The sequence below is a fragment of the Dasypus novemcinctus genome, chromosome X (genome assembly GCF_030445035.2).
Source record: "Dasypus novemcinctus isolate mDasNov1 chromosome X, mDasNov1.1.hap2, whole genome shotgun sequence".
Lineage (NCBI taxonomy): Eukaryota > Metazoa > Chordata > Mammalia > Cingulata > Dasypodidae > Dasypus > Dasypus novemcinctus.
In genome coordinates this window covers 22,504,150-22,520,920 of record NC_080704.1, presented here as the reverse complement: position 1 = coordinate 22,520,920, position 16,771 = coordinate 22,504,150, and the positions used below count along the sequence as shown (strand labels likewise).

General features: G+C 35.1%; 1 protein-coding gene across 11 annotated transcripts in view; it reads left to right on the top strand.

The window, feature by feature from the left end:
* The window catches only part of BCLAF3 (BCLAF1 and THRAP3 family member 3), an 88,241-nt gene extending 73,681 nt beyond the window's left edge, over positions 1-14,560 (top strand). For 10 of the 11 annotated variants that reach the window (XM_012522129.4, XM_012522133.4, XM_012522132.4 and 7 more), the window contains 3 exons: positions 3,313-3,411; positions 8,026-8,181; positions 10,367-14,560. In XM_012522129.4, coding sequence (XP_012377583.1) covers positions 3,313-3,411; positions 8,026-8,181; positions 10,367-10,396 — 285 coding nt within the window. In that variant the 3' untranslated portion in view covers positions 10,397-14,560. Of the gene's footprint in view, positions 1-3,312; positions 3,412-8,025; positions 8,182-9,557; positions 9,586-10,366 lie in introns of all 11 variants that reach the window. The other variant, XM_071213090.1, reaches the window with a different exon arrangement.
* The last annotated feature ends 2,211 nt before the right edge of the window (positions 14,561-16,771 follow it).

Here is a 16,771-nt window from a genome sequence, read left to right as displayed (position 1 = left end):
GTCAATCCAGAAAGGATTGGTGTTCATACCTCTTGCCAACAGTTCTGCAGTGGTTTCTTTCCTTTTTTTCCTCCTGGGGGCCCTTTTTTTTAAAAAAAAAAGATACACACACACATATATATATATATATTTAAAGATACTTAGATTACACAAAATGTCACACACAAAAATCTAAGGGATTCCCATATGCCCCACTCCCCACACCTACCACCCTTCCCCACATTAACAACTTCTTTCATTAGTGTGGTGCATTCATTGCAATTGATGAACATATTTGGAGCATTGCCACACAGCATGGATTATAGTTAACATTGTAGTTTACACTCTCTCCCACTCAATTCTGTAGGTTATCGCAGGATGTATAATGGCCTGTATCTGTCATTGCAATGTCATTCAGGACAATTCCAAGTCCTGAAAATGCCCCCAAATTACACCTATTTTTCCCTCTCTCTGCCTTCAGCACCTCCAGTGGCCACTGTCTCCACATCAATGATATAATTTCTTCCATTGCTAGAATCACAATAAGTATAGTAGAATGCCAGTAAATCTACTCTAGTCCATATTTTATTCCCCAATCCTGAGGATTCTGGGATGGTGATGTCCACTCCTCCTCTAATTGAGAGGGGCTTGGATCCCATGTGGCTGATGGATGGGGTTCTCTTGCTTGCAGTTGTAGACTCTCTCAGTTCCTTGGTATGGTGGTTGTCTATCCTCACCTCCTTGTTAGTTTTCCTGGGTGAGTCCAATGTACTGGAGAGTAGGTGTTACAACTCCACTGAGGCTCAGGGCCCAACTGGCACATGGCCCTTTTATTAGAGGCACTCCTCAGTGGCTTGTATTCTAGCCTGGTCTGCGCAGACTTGGGTCCCTGTGCCTAGATATACATGAGATTCTAACTTGCTGCTATGAGGGGCTCTCAGGTCTGCATCCATGGCAGGATGGACCCAGGCCATGCTGCCTCTGTGCAACTCCCAAGCTGCACAGGACCAGGTGAAGGGGAGAGGTCCAGACTGGTAGGTCTGGGAGGGAATTTTCCTATTGGATCTTGAAGGTTATTTTTCTTTTTCTTTGATTCAATGTTTATGGAGTCCTTCTCCAGTATCTATCATCTTCCAGAGTGCTATGTAAGTGAGATTTATCCTTTTATTTGTTGATTCTTCAGGGAGACTTTTCCAGGGGATGTCTTATATCTCCATGTTAATGACATCACCCTAAGCATCTCTACTTTTTTGTGTATGTTGCATTGATTTTGTCTTCCCTAATTTATAGGAACACCTCATATATAAAAGCTTTATACCAATTGTTTTTCCTATATATTGTAAGTAATTTTCTCATGTTTTAAACTTTTGGATTTCATATTGTGCTTTTGAAAGCCTTTTGGTACCTGAAGATTTCCCTGTGTTCTCCTGTTTATTTCTGGTGCTTTTATGATTTCATTTTCTATAAACCTTTAATCAATCTGGACTGTATAATTAGCTCTAATTAGTTATGTTTTTAAATAGATAACCATGTTTCCCAATACAAGTTTTACTTAATCTATCCTTTTCCCAGTACTCCTGTCCAGGAAATATTTGTTAAAGAAACAAATGATTTTAAGTTGCTCTTCTCCTTTGTTGAGGAAATTACGCTGAAATTTTCATATTAGAAAAGTAAGAGTTTAGTAGAATGGGATTAAGTATCCAGTCCTAAATCTCAGCTTTGCTTTTGACAAAGAACACAAGCAAAACTCTTAACCTTGCAGAGCTCCTATTTCCTCATCCATAAAAGGATGATCTTGTCTTCCTCATGAAGTGGTTCTGAGAGTTAAAGACAGTCGTAAGTAGGCATGGTATCATGCTCTGGAAAAGTACTTGGTGAATGGTGGCCACTATTATTTTTGTTGTTTGTGTTATGCATAGAGTTACTAGGTAATGCAATGTGACTGATAGGGGATCTGCAGCCATAGATGTACCATGCTATTCATAGACATGTTCCTGAAAAACAATATAGATTTAATTTATGTGAATTTAATATAAGTTATCCCAAATGCATTAGGGGTATACTCAAGGTTAAACAAAACCCCAATATAAATTTTTCAATTAATCAAAGTCTCAAATTATAAATCAAACAATCACTCCTATTGTACTTTCTCTGACCTTAATGTGAGATAGGTAGGTCATCATTACAAATCAAGAGGCAGTATTGGGATATGTTGAAGTATATTCAACCTCTGTGAAGCAAGTAGAATATGAGGATGTTGCAAAAAGTCATGTGATAACAAAGGCATAAGTATGAGAAAATATTGTAATTGTTCATCTGCATAGATTGTGGGGAAGCAGAAAATACTTTGGATCCATGTGGGAGCAGGAGAAACATCATAATATTTTCTTTCCTTCTAATGTGATACTACTAATAATGGCCATGGCTGATCCTTTTCTCAAATTGATTTCTGCTAGTGATAATGGAAACATTTTTTGTTTTGCGAAATAATTCACTTTTTTCATACTTTGATGACTGACTTGGAATTACAGGGGTGTTTGTTTTTGTTTTTCCTAATAGGTAGAGAAATGAGCATATAATGCCCTTCCGTTAGCAAACTTTATTATATTAAATTGTAAATAATACAAGTATTTCTAAGTGAACGAAACTTTTGAAGACTTTTTGGATGTATCATGAGTTGCGTGATTTACTGTAGAAAAACAAAGTTATTAAAACAGAGACTTTCAAATATATTAATTGTCAAGGAACCTAATAACCCATCAAAATTCTCAGTCTATTTCTTAATGTGGTTTCTGACTCCATCTATACTATACAGCTATGCAAAAAGAATTAGAAGTGTAGTAGTTAGAATTATACAGATAAGAGAGAAATTTGTTCCTTGTTACTGATGGTTGGTGGAGCTTAGAATATGTGATACTGGGAATGAAAAACTGTCTTTTAACAAGTGTGGTCATCATGAGCTCTGCCTTGGAGTTTTGTATTTCCTTCCTTTAGAAATGGTAACTCTAGCAACTCCTGATTGTAATGGGTTTGGTTTCTCTTTGGAATACATTAATAAATAGTTAACTTATATTCCATTTTCTGAACTTCACCCAATGTATTATACACTTCTCACGGGCATGAATTAAGTTGGTGTCACAAAATAGCATGGGATACGTTGAAGAAGTATGTTTGAATATTTATGAAGAGATGTTTGTGTATGTGTGTTCCCACAGCTAAATGCTTTGGATTCTTAATCCTATACATTTAAAACATTTGTTTTTTAAATGGTAAAATGAGCTTTTAAAATATGCTTTAAAGTATATTAATCCATACTAACACTTTTTCATACAGAATTATTATACTGTGCACAGAAAAGACATCATAACTCACAAGTCATTTGAAGTTGAGGGAGTCCATCAAAATACAAGAGGCTTTAGAAGACCTTTTAAGGTATTGAGTGATATTTTCCATTTAATTCTGGCTTTGGGTTTTACTTTGGACATAATGTTGTAAGTATTAGTAAATTAAAAGCTATTTTGTAATAGTCCTTCAAATAGTAGCTATAAACTGGTATCTCTGAGCAATTGTAGTTAACTATAATCAGTTTAATGATGACTCCTTTCTTTGGGACCTAATTTTTAATTATTTTTTTTTACCAGTGGAACCCTTTTTCAAATACTACATGGAGGTACAAATACATAAAGCAGGTATAGGTAACTCTAGGTGGGAAGGCAGGCAAGGTTCTAGAGCCTCCCTTTAACTTAGCCCTTTACCCCATATATATAAGCTACAAAAATGTAGAGCTTTCTCCAGGAAACACCATAGATTGAAAAATCCTGCCAATAGACATGCATCCCTCAGAAAGATTCTGTTCAGTCAGCTTTGTCAAAGCTTATTTGATTGCATTGTAATTATTTGTACTGCTCTGTCCAATATAAGTAAATAGTTTTTAATCAACATATTTAATTTATCCAGAACACCTCATCCCCCAAACATGAAATATAAGACTTACAATTCCAAGTATTGTATTTCTTCTCCTTGCCTTCAAAAGTTGAGGTGCTTTTTAAAATTCATTTTGAGTGAATTACTCGCTAATGATAGATACTTTATTGATATTTTTCGCTCAACCTTGTCTCTTCCCCCTCTTCCCTTCCAAAGAAAAGAAAATAATTTGAGTTCTTTTGTAAAGGCTGGATAGAGTAGTTTGTGCATGAGCAGAGCAAAGACAGACTAAGCTATCCCAGAACCATAGACTATGAGGTTAGTTGAATGATCATCCAATACCTGGCTTCTCAATAGTCAAAATTTCTGGATTTTGAAAGTTTGTTTGTTTTTTCCAAAGCACAATTTGTAGGCCTTGCAGAGATAATATTTTTTAACCAGTGGTTTATATACCTAAAAACATTAGGTTTTCAAACATAGCTATGGCCATATTCTATATAAACATGTGCTACACCATTTTTTAGACTCTTGAATAATTAGACATAAAATCAAATGAAAATTTATGTCTGCATAACTTAGAGACAAAGTAGATGGGATTTCAGATCTAAGTGGGTCCTACCTACATGTGTCTATTTTCATTGGTCAGATATAATTAATGGTAGTATTTTTTTAAAGATTGTCATAAGATTTAGTTCCTGTTACCCTTCCCCCTCCTTGAGGAAAGGTTCCTTACCATAAATTGTTAGAAAAATTTTTTTCAAAATATATGCAATAATCTTTCCTCCTGACTAACCATTTACATGTGTGTGATGTTATTTGATTGTTTTAAGTTTCACAATTCTTTGTAGTAAAAATAGTGGGAAGAAATCCTAAGAAGGGGAAATATTTCATGAAAATTTACTTTTTATATGAATTGGACTAGTTCAAAGCCAGATAGTAATCACCTTGTTAGATATGCAAAAATGTGGAAAATTGTAGGGGGCGGCGATATGGGAACTCTGTACTTTCTGCATGATTTTTCTCTAAACCTACAATTGCTCTAATAAAAAATAAAAGGCAGTATAAATCTCAAGGTGAACTCTGAAGTGTCAAGTTTGTGCAGGTAGTCTTTACACAATTGTGATGTCTCGTTATAATTCTGTTTTACTTGATATTTTTGTAGTCTTAAGAAAATAATTGGAAAACAGGCCTGGCATAAATACTTTTTAATAAACTTATATGCTTCATTATGCAAGACATATCCATTTCTAAAATAATTGTGAAAAGAGGAATCTACTTAATTTTTATAATTACTCCAGTCTGCTATACCATTTGTTCATTTGTTTTTCTAACAATGCCCCTGATCTATATCTTATTATAAGTACTCAGAAGATGGAACCTAAATGAAATAAGCCAAAATCTAAATTTCTAAAAGACTAAAACCCATTCCTTTGACCAAATCTTTGAAAATTTTTGTAGAACCAAAATGTTGTGTGTGCTCTATTTAAATGTCTAAACATTAAGCAGGCCATAATTTAAAAACCATAATTTAGTATAACACATACTATGCCTTTCACCAAACGAGTAGCTTAGGGTCTTAATGCTATGTCTTGCAGTTATTTCTCCTTTCCACAACTTTGCAGCTGGCTTCTTTTTTAAAAAGAAGAGCAGCTCCAGCAAAAGCAACTCACCTGACTTGCCTTAGTTGCTGGGTTAATCTGAATTTTATTATAAGAAGGAAAACAAGTAGTTTGAAAACAAGCCTTTTTTTAATGCAGTGATTGTAGTATTTGTGAACAATTTTATTGACTTTCCTAGATGCTGTTTAAAAGTGTTTCATCTTATGATAGAGTTTATTTAGGAATTATTGTTTAGTGCTTCATGTTGAGGGAATCTTACCTCTCTGACATCAGTTTAAGTGTACGCAGGTTTATTCAAGCCTTAACTTTTTTTTGTAATTTTAGCTTCTATTTTAAGGCTTAATAGCTTATAAGAAGTAAACTCCTCCCCCAAGGCATTCTAAAAGGGACCACTATTAACTTCATCCCATTTGATTGGACCCTGGTCATCTAGTATACTGTTGGGATGTGACCCATGGGTGTTTTTTATTTGAAGTAATGAAAGAATTAGATTAAAAGACAAAACCGTCTCCCATGAAACTTTGTGACCAAACATTTACATATAACTAGTTATATTTTCCTTTTTACTGTGAACATTTGCTTGAGAGAATTGAGAACACAAATTAGAAGATAATGAATTTTGCCCCTGATAAATACCAATCTTCTGAAGAGAATTCTGATTTCTAAAAAGAACACATTTGGGAATAGATTTAGTATGCTGTGTCCCCTGTTTTGAAGGTGTAGAGTTTACAGCTTTTATTCTCATCCTTGTCCCCTGCCCAATAAATGAATACTGGTCGTGTATTAACTAAAGAGAGATTGAAAAAAAGATTTCTTGCTTGTGTCATTAAAACTCAATGCTGTTTTATGCTCTTCAAGCTTGGAGAACCTTTTTCTTGGGTATCTTTAGATGTCCTTGATGGAGAGTCCTGTTGGCAAAATCAGAAAGCCTATCGTGTACTGAGACCTGGTTCTCCACTAAATTGTCCGCCCCTGGGGGGAAAGGGATGGGTATGTTTAGTCTCTGTACCTTGTACATGGCATTAGATGTGAATTTAGTTAAGTAAGTTCAAAGCAATTTTACAGGTAGATATGCCTGAGAGAGCATGTTGGGTCACCAAAGTCTTTCCTTCTCTACTGTACTTGCTTCTGACTTCTTGGGACTTGATGTCCCAATATTCAATTTATACTGAACTTTTTCCTTGTTAGAAGTTTAAGTTTTAACTAGGGTTTTTCTTCATACAGTTTCGCATTTATTTTGTATAGGAGAATTTAATTGAGTGTTTTTTGGGAGGAATCCCATTCATAGTCAAGAGCTTAATGCAGTCTGTCCCAGTGAGTTAGCAAGTAGCCAAGGTTTTAAGACTGAATAGGGCAGGCTTAGAGTCCAAATATGAACCTTTGGGTCACTTCTTCCTTCTATTTTGTATTATTCCAGGAGGATGCTTGGAAATGCAGGTGGAATGGAGTGTGTGATATGGGCAGACAGGGAGGGAGGAGGTTTGGAGAATGTTGGAGAAGTTTGGCTCATGACTGCAAAATTAAAGAATCTTCCTTCTCTCAACCCAGCAGTCAGTTAACAATGGACCACTCCTCTTATTAACCACATGAGAAACCACAAATATTCATTGTCCTCTGATATGTATTGCAATACTGGACAGACTACAGGCTAGGAAATAGCCTAATTTAAGTATAGCTCCTATCTTGAAAATATTTGCTGTAATGGGATTTTTATGGTAAAGAAAGATTCATTTGAAGGTACTGGCAGGAGTAAAATTGAGTGTTTGATTCTTGAATAGATGTTGATACTTCCTGTCTTTTTCCTCTGACTTTGGGATTTGATATATTTCACTGTGAATGAGAGGAATAATTTTAGCTCATTAAAGGTTTCGAAGGTTGTATTTTTCTTAGCATGATAAATATTAAAAATTAACTAACTTAATTTTTTTTAACTTCCCAGTTTTAAAAATTGGGTTTAAGAAAATTATTGGCATATAGCATAAGCTAGGAAGCCACTTTAAGGGTAACTTTATTATCATCATAATCCCTTCCCTTTTTTTTTCTTTTTTTCATTTTTATTTTTCTTAAATTGTCTTTTTTTAAAAAGATACATAGATCACAAAAAATGTTACATTAAGAAATATAAGAGGTTCCCACATATCCCACCCCCCACCCCCCCACTCCTCCCACATCAACAACCTCTTTCATCATTGTGGCACATTCATTGCATTTGCTGAATACATTTTGGAGCACTGCTGCACCGCCTGGATTATAGTTTACATTGTAGTTTACACTCTCCCCTAGTCCATTCAGTGGGTTATGGCAGGATATATAATGTCCAGCATCTGTCTCTGCAATATCATGGAGGAATAAAATATGGATTAGAGTGAACCTCTTCCCTTTTAATATCTAAAGTACCTGGAATCAAAGCAGCTCTAAGTATCAGATATTTTTCCATCTGTTGTACTAGTAAAGTAGACTTGGAAGCTGTAGTTTTAACATATAATTATTTTTTCCTTTACAGAACAACTTTACCGGTGGCAGATTGCAGCCCCATTATAAATCAGGCCTAGTACAGAAGAGCTTACACATTCAGGCTAAATATCAGCGTTTACGTTTCGCTGGTCCAAGGGGATTTATCACTAATAAATTCAGAGAAAGATTACTGAGGAAAAAAAAGGTTAGTTGGATTACAATCATTTAAAAATGTTGCAATTTCTGAACTCCTAAAATATCTATGTTAATTAAGATAAATTGCATTTTTCATTTGATTTTTATTTAAACAACCTAGCTTTCAAAAAATGTTCTTATATCACATGAAAGTTGAATAAAAATTTCAAGGGATAATGATAATGATAATAGAGTTGTGAAACTGTTTAACCTTAAAATCCTTTTAGCTGTTATACCTCAAATGTTTTGAATATGCCAACTGTTTGAACTTTTTACTTTAGAATTTCTGATGTGTGATTAATCTTTAAAATGACAATTCAGGTAGACTTAATATTTTAGCCTTATACTATATGAATTTTCTAGTTACCAAAAAATATTGAACTGACCATATTAAAAGGGTAAATAATTGGGTAACTCAGTGTTAGTGGGTTTCTTTACTTGATAATTTTAATTGTGTGCTATTTTAGTTGTGAATTGATTTTATTATTTAAGTTAGCCATGTCAGTATTTCAGATTGCAACACAAATAGTATATAAATTTTTTTTAAATTCTACTCAATTTATTCATTTTTTAAAAAAACATTACATTCAAAAAATATGAGGTCCCCATTCACCCCCACCGCCCTCACCCCACCACTCCCCCCACAGCAACACTCTCCCCCATCATCATGACACATCCACTGCATCTGGTGAGTACATCTCTGGGCATCGCTGCACCCTATGGCCTATGGTAGAATATAAAATTAACATCTATATAATATTTTAAATGAGAATCATAGCATTACATCAGTTAAGTGAAGCATGTTTGTCAGATTTTATACTCATTTTTATTAATTTTGAGCTAATTATTTTCTTCTGCAAAATGTATATATGTCTAGTGTGGCTATTAAATAGCCCAAATGGGGTTTTGTCAATTTTATAATCATAAATGTTTCCTTCAATATTCATGCTTATAAAATCTTTACACTGAACTTTCTTAGTGATTTTAGTAAAACTTAACATTTTTTGAAAGATGGACTGGTAGAATGAAGCTAACTGATCATTTTTTTATTTTTTAAGTGTTAGAGTTAAATAGATATTTCAGTTGATATTTTTAAGGAATTATTTTAGTTAAACTTTCCCTTTTAAAGTTGTTAGTAGATAATAGATATTTTATTTGAAAATAAATGTATACAATTTTATTTTGTATAATGAATTTTTTAAATAGGATACAATGAATTCTTGCTCTAGGTAAAGGAATGACATTGACAAAAATATGTATGGGTATGTTTGGGACATTTTGTTAAGGGAATAAGAATTTTCTATCAGCACTGTTTTTGTTTGGAATTAAACATTTCCATACTAATATGAATACCAAGAAATAAATCAACTTTTAAATTTCTTTCAGTTTTAATAATGTAAGATCCTAGTAAAAGGTAAGGATATATGTATTAATAAGTGTTTATTTTTTAATGTCTCTGGAAAACATGCCATTCTATCATTGTTGCTCTTTTATTAGTTGCATGATCTAATGTCCAGTTTGTGGTTGGCAATTTAATATTTTGGATATTATCACAGTATAGAATCCACATTCATTACCCTTAAATCATAGTCTTAACTGTTCTTGTGATTTCTTTTTCCTGTATTTATTGAAGCCTTACTGAGTGCATCTTTTTACGTTGTAGGTAATCATCCAAAAGCAGGAAAGGAATTTTCCCCCCTCTGATAGTTTTCTCTGCTGCTATTAGTAGATCTAGAAGAGTCCATATAGTTTTAGAATTAAAGATAATGAAAAAAATAAAATAATGGTTATCAAATAATAAAGTATTTGCTAGTCTGAGGTTGTACATTTGTGGAGTTGGGCTCTGTACTTGAAAGACTAAGGCTTAAGAGTCTCTCCCTTTTATGCCAGGGATACTCCCGATGAAATCCAGCCAAGTAGCAAAATGCTGTTTTCATCAATTTACTAACACCGGCGTTATCTAGTACCATATGTTTTCTTTGTCCTACTTACTTGTCATTTGATATCTGCTTTGATGTGTTTTATTGTTACTTTGCATCTTTGGGGTTTCACATACCTTTGTAGGGATCATTGGTACATGTAGTACTGTATAAATTAAAATATTTTGAAAATTGTAGTGCGAACAAAACTCTAGCTCAAATGTTCTAATTGACTCTTCTTTTGAAGTATGTATTTCTCTTGTTTTCTCTCAATAGGAATTTACAAACAGTGCCACAGAAATCTAATCTGGAATTGTTACAGATGGAAACGAACACTACAGGAGGATATTTTGGAGCATCCCTTTTAATCAGGAGTTAGAATTGGCACTGAGGCACTAATACTGTAACTTTCTTGACAAAAATAACTTTATTTTTTAGTAGTGGAATGCTGCAACTTTTTTACACTTATCAATTGCTTTTAAATTACAATATCAATTTAAAAGTTTTATTAAATACAGGATTGGGTTTTTTTTGCAAAAAATCTCAAAAGAATCTCTTGAAGGGCATTATTTGTTGATGCATTTTTTCTCTGAGCATGATTTCATAGAGAGAACTTACTGAGTTATGTCCAGACGTTTATATGTTGAAAGATTTGCTTATGTAATAAAAACAAAAACAAAAGGATCTGAATTGCATAGTGTCTGTACATGAAAGAACTTTAAACAGCGGCCTTATGGTTAGCAGATTTTATACTGGATTTTTCTGTTTCTGAAGACATTTTGGCTTATAACTTGAAGTTTTCTTAAGTTTCTTGTGATCAAGATCTATATAAATCATGCATTTCATATTACAATATATGAAGGCTAGAGAAAAGGTGCTTCAAATTTTCCATGAGGTAATTGTGAGTGCACTGAATTTTTAGTAAAGGTTCATTCAGTTTTTTCCACAACTGTTTGCTCTTTTCAAATTTCAAATTGCTATTGTGGAAAAAAATAAAGATTTTGTAATTTATATTCCATCTTATTTTTCCCTCAGGGTAAGCTTGTTGCATATCATATTTTTTAAAGCTTTTTAAAAACCTGACAGACAAAAATCTCATATTTGAAAATTGTAATTTCCAACTACAGCACTACCCATTTTGCAAGCACATCTTATATAGTGTTTATTTTCAGTTCAGTTGATATCTATTGAGTACCTACTATGTGTAAGGTAATATGGGATTTTAAAATAAATTTTAGGTCCTAATACCTTAATTCTTTAGATTTTAGTTGTTCTGCTTAGCAGTACATATACATTCCCAATTAAATTTTTGTGAAATGTTTATTTGTGACAAAATAAAATATTGTTGCTGTTTCTGCTTGAAGAAGTACTTGCCCATTTGTGAGAACATTATTTTAATTTTGTATGAGACTTACAGCCTTGTTTAAAACCCTGTTCTATACTTAATAACAGAGCCTTCTAAATCGAAATATGAAGAGAGGTAAGAACTTGGTTTTTCACGACTGATTATAAAAACTCTTACTATAGACATTCCACAGACACATACACACATATATGTATATTTCATTGGGACAGCCATTTCCTTAAATGAGTCAGTAATAGGAGGTGAGAGCACTTGACTTTGCTAACTGGGTAATAAATTTGGGTATATTGCCTGTCTTATGCTGTGAATCATCTCTATAGTCAGGTTTTCCAGACACATTTGACATTTCACTGATAGTAAGAAAGAAGTGCATGTTCTTTGTAGTATGACAGCATATATTTTATTAGTTACTTATAAAATCTGTCTTAAATTTTTAAATAATTTTATTTATTCCCATATTCTGGGGGACCATTACTAGCCTTGAATATTTTGCCATTTGGTTAACAAGTATTTATTGCACACATATTGTGCTGAGATTACAGCAGAGAACAAGACACATGGCCCTGGCTTTATGGAATGAACAGTCTAATAGGGAAAATAGATGGTAAACATAGAAATGTAACTTGGTGTACAGCATTCATTCTATTGTTCTGTTTTTCCTTATCATAGCATGTAAGGGTAATGTGGTTGATTCAGTATTAATCATTCCACAGCTGGTTTCCTCTTTAGGCATATTTGGATAGATTTTTGGCACTGTCCCAAAACAAAGAGCACGTTATTTTCAAAAATACCTATACAGCATGGATGTACTGAGAAAACATTGAATGTATATGCGCTAAAGCCTGAAATTAAAGACTTGCTTTATATTTTAGAATGGGAAATAAGGACAGGGACCATGAGTGTCTTCTTCACCATAGTATCCCTGGCATCCAGCATCATACTTGACACATAGTAGGAACTCATTAAATATTAGTTGAATGAATAAATGAATGAATAGTAGTAAAGAGAATATGTTTATTAGGAACCAAATATCTAATTTTCATATGGAGGTTGAACAAAAGGTTAACCATAACATTTTTATTGACTGGAAAGAACTTGAATTCTCTATTGCATAGACTTCAGGAGAGTTGTTTTTGGTAAGTCTCATATATCATTGCTGCCACCCCTGTGTGCCAGGCCCTACATTGACACTGGAAAGACAAAAGATAATAAGACAGTCCCTGCCTTGAGGGACATCAGAAACTATTCGGGAAGAGAGTCACAAAAACAGATAATTGCAATATAGAGTGTTAAGTCCTAAAACGGACATATATACAAAAGGTTGAGAGAAAAAATGGCATTCCTGGTTGAGCATCCTCTGGTCACATTTCTTTCCTGGTGGTTTCACAAACCTCAGAAAGCACTATTCTGTCTGTGGTTTTTACTGGTTTAAAAATTTGATGATTTGGGGAAACTGAGTGGGTAAAGTGTACATTAGATATCTCTCTGTATTATTATAACTGCATGTGAACCTATAGTTATCTCAATAAAATTTTCAAGTAAAAAATTACCCATTATCTCTTCACAGAGAAAGCTATTTAAATATTTTGGAGAATACATTTTCTTTTTTTAAGCTATTATATTTTCATTTTGTGACCAACTTTTTCCAGTTAATTAATAACAATTTATGTAGCTGCCTCGTATGTACCACATTTTACCCAATAAATCCCTTTTTGAATAGTTAAAAAAAAATTCTTCCAGGCAGAAGCAGGAAAAGTAAAGCTGGATTAGAAACTCCTTCCTACTCTATTACCTAGCAAAGTCAATAACCATCAGCCACAAATTCACCATCAGCAACCAAACAAGGAAGTTGGGAGAAAATTCTAATGCAACGAGGTATGGTGTGACTTTGAGCCATCCCCCACCCCTCATAAGTAAAGAAACAGAATTGGCAAAATCTTGATAATTGTCACTAATGGGCCACAGTATGGACAGAGGGACTGGGGATGGCCTAACCATGTGAGAAGAAGTCTTGAGAAGATGACGACTTTGCTACCATCTCAAGAACTCAGCAGAAGGGGAAGGATTCACCGGGACTAAACAGAGAAGCCTGGGAAATCCAAAGCTTGCAAGAGTGAGATACACCTTTGACTGGGTCCAGTGAACCCCAATTCTGGACGATTAGTGGGAACTCAGAAGAGAACGGATAACAGGTTCTCCAACAAGCTTCCAGTAAAAGGAATGGTTTTGAGCTCTGAGTCCATTAAAATGTAGGACTAAGATTTTAAAACTGGAGAATCATAGTTGTTGGACAGAATGTAAATGTTATAAATCTTGACAAATTTGTGTACATTGATAGATTGTGACATGGAGGAGGGAAAGCAGGATGAAGACTGAGAACTAACCATCACATCTCATGGCCATGTGTCATGTCAGTCCATAATGTCTAAGATGATATAATGGGGGGGTGTGGCCAGGCTAATGACCAACCTCAAGTTTGTCACAATCTTTTTTTTAGTTATTTATTTTTTAAAAAGCTTTAGATTACATAAATGTTATATCAAAAATAAAGGGGATTCACCTATACCCTACCCCCCCACACACGATCTTTTTCTTGACCTAGAACAGTGGTTCTCAAAGCATGTGTTCCCAAGCAGCAACATCAACATCACCTGGGAACTTGTTAGAACTGCAGATTCTTGGGCCCCTCCCCAGACCTACCCAATCAGCTGTTTCTAACAAGTCCTTCCGGTGATTCTGATGCATGCTCAAGTTTAAGGATCACAGACTTAGATCATTTAGGAAGCAAGAGCCCTTATGGTGAAATGTTTCTCCCAAGTTTAGCAGCCCCTTTGGTTTCATTTCTAGTTTTTTTCCTAGTGCATCCAAATAAAATAAACCTTTTAAAAATGAAAAGTTTAACATTCCCGCCATCCATCCTGTCTGTAAATATGAATAGACAGAGATCTGGAAACATGCCCCTCCACTGTTAACTAACTAGTGATTGTTGTGTGGTGGGATTGTGAGTGACTCTTTCATGTGTGTGTGTGTGCGCGCTTTTATGTATCAGTTGAATATAATGAATGTTGTATCATCAAGTTTTAATAAAGTCATCCTTTAAAAAAAAAGGTAGTAAGGCTATTTCATCCTATCCATTGAATATCTATTACTAAAATCCATGTAAACAACGGATTACCTCTGTAGGCTGCCTGCTTCACCTTAGTCCAGCAGGTTTTTACCCCCTGCCATTCCTTCTCACACATCATAATATTGGGTAGGCTTGCTTATTAAAGTATGTGTTGTGTTAACTTTTTAATAAAAATTATTGATTTACATTATTTAACATTACATTAAATATAAAATCATTTTACTGCTATTTTTTAAACTTTATTTTGAAATACATTCAGTCTTACAGGACAGTTGACAAAAATAATACAAACCCCAAATAGAGAACTCCCACATATCCCTATCCCCCAGATACCCAGATCTACTAATTTTAACTTCTGGCCAAATTTGCCTTATTGTATCTAGTCTTCTCTGTCAGTCTATTAATCCTTTTTTTTTAAAGATTTATTTATTTCTCTCCCTTCCCATCCCCCCCACCCTATTGTCTGCTCACTATGTCCATTCCCTGTGTGTTCTTCAGTGTCCCCTTGCATTCTTGTCAGCAGCACCACAAATCTGTGTGTGTTTTTGCTGCGTCATCTTGTGTCAGCTCTCTGTGTGTGCAGCACCACTCCTGGGCAGGCTGCACTTTTTTTGCGCGGGGCGGCTCTCCTTGAGGGGCACGCTCCTTGCACGTGGGGCTCCCCTATGCGGGGGCACCCCTTTGTAGCACGGCACTCCTTGCGCGCATCAGCACTGCATGTGGGGCAGTGCTGGGTTCCACATGGGTCAGGAGGCCCTGGTTTGAACCCTGGACCCTACAGGTGGTAGACGGACGCTCTGTCAGTTAAGCCAAATTCACTTACCTCTCCCTCATTTTTGAAAGACAGTTGCCAGATACAGAATTCTTGCCTCCAAAGTTTCTGATGAGAAATTGGCACTTAATCTTTTTTTTTTTTTTTTTTTTTTTGTGGTTCTTATTTTTCTTTTTTTTTTTTTATTTTTTTTTTATTTTTTATTGACTTTGTAATAATATTACATTAAAAATATATATGTGAGGTCCCATTCAACCCCACCCCCCACCCCCCCTCTCCGCCCCCCCAACAACACTCGTTCCCATCATCATGACACATCCATTGGATTTGGTAAGTACATCTTTGGGCACCTCTGCACCTCATATACACTGGTTCACATCATGGCCCATACTCTCCTCTATTCCATCATGTAGGCCCTGTGAGGATTTACAATGTCCGGTGATTACCTCTGAAGCACCATCCAGGGCAGCTCCATGTCCCGAAGACGCCTCCACCTCTCATCTCTTCCTGCCTTTCCCCATACCCTTTGTCCATTATGTCCACTTTTCCCAATCCAATGCCACCTCTTCTATGTGGACACTGGATTGGCACAACTTTACTTTAATCCAACAAGCCTTTGATTGAAGCTAAAGGTCCATTGCTTTTAGGACACAAAGGGATTTCCAGATAAATTGAGGTATGTTTTCTGCTCATTTTTATAAAATAATACTGAAACAAAATCCAGTAAGTAATTGCCATATACTTAAGTGAAAATAAATATGGTAAAGATGCAGAAACATGTCTATTGATGTTGTCACCATGCAAAAAATAAACTGTTCATCCTCTATTGCATCAAGTTGCAAATTCTACATAGGACGGTGATTGGTTTCAATGTGTGGTCTCACAAAAGTTCAATGACAAAGCCAATGACAGCCTTTTATTTCACTTTTAAAAATATTTCAGCATTAACAACTGTACTATTAGCAACATTAAGACAATATATGCATAATATTCTTGTGTTCACATGTACCCTTCCCATATTGTTGGAAACCTATGTATTGGAACATTCCCTTGTCTGACCCACCCCTTTCCCAAACCTGCTGTGTGACGAACTCACTTCCCCATTTCATCAGGCTCTTTCCCTGGAAGTTCATCTTGTCTGAGCTGAAAGCTGGCTGCTTCCAAGGTGACTGCTTCCGCCGTAGCCTCCTCAAATGGGGGCTTTCCCCCCTCTCCTCTCAAGGCTAGGAAGTAGGTGGTGGGTGGCCTCTTTCCTCCCCGGTTCTATTTCCAGACCATCATTCCCCCTTTCTCCTGCCAAAGTCCCTCCTCCGTCAAAGAACCCACTGTAAGTTTTTGTTTTTTGCCATTTTTTAAAGATTTATTTTTATTTATTTATGTCTGCCCCCTGGCAGCTTGTTTGCTGTCTGCTCTCTGTGT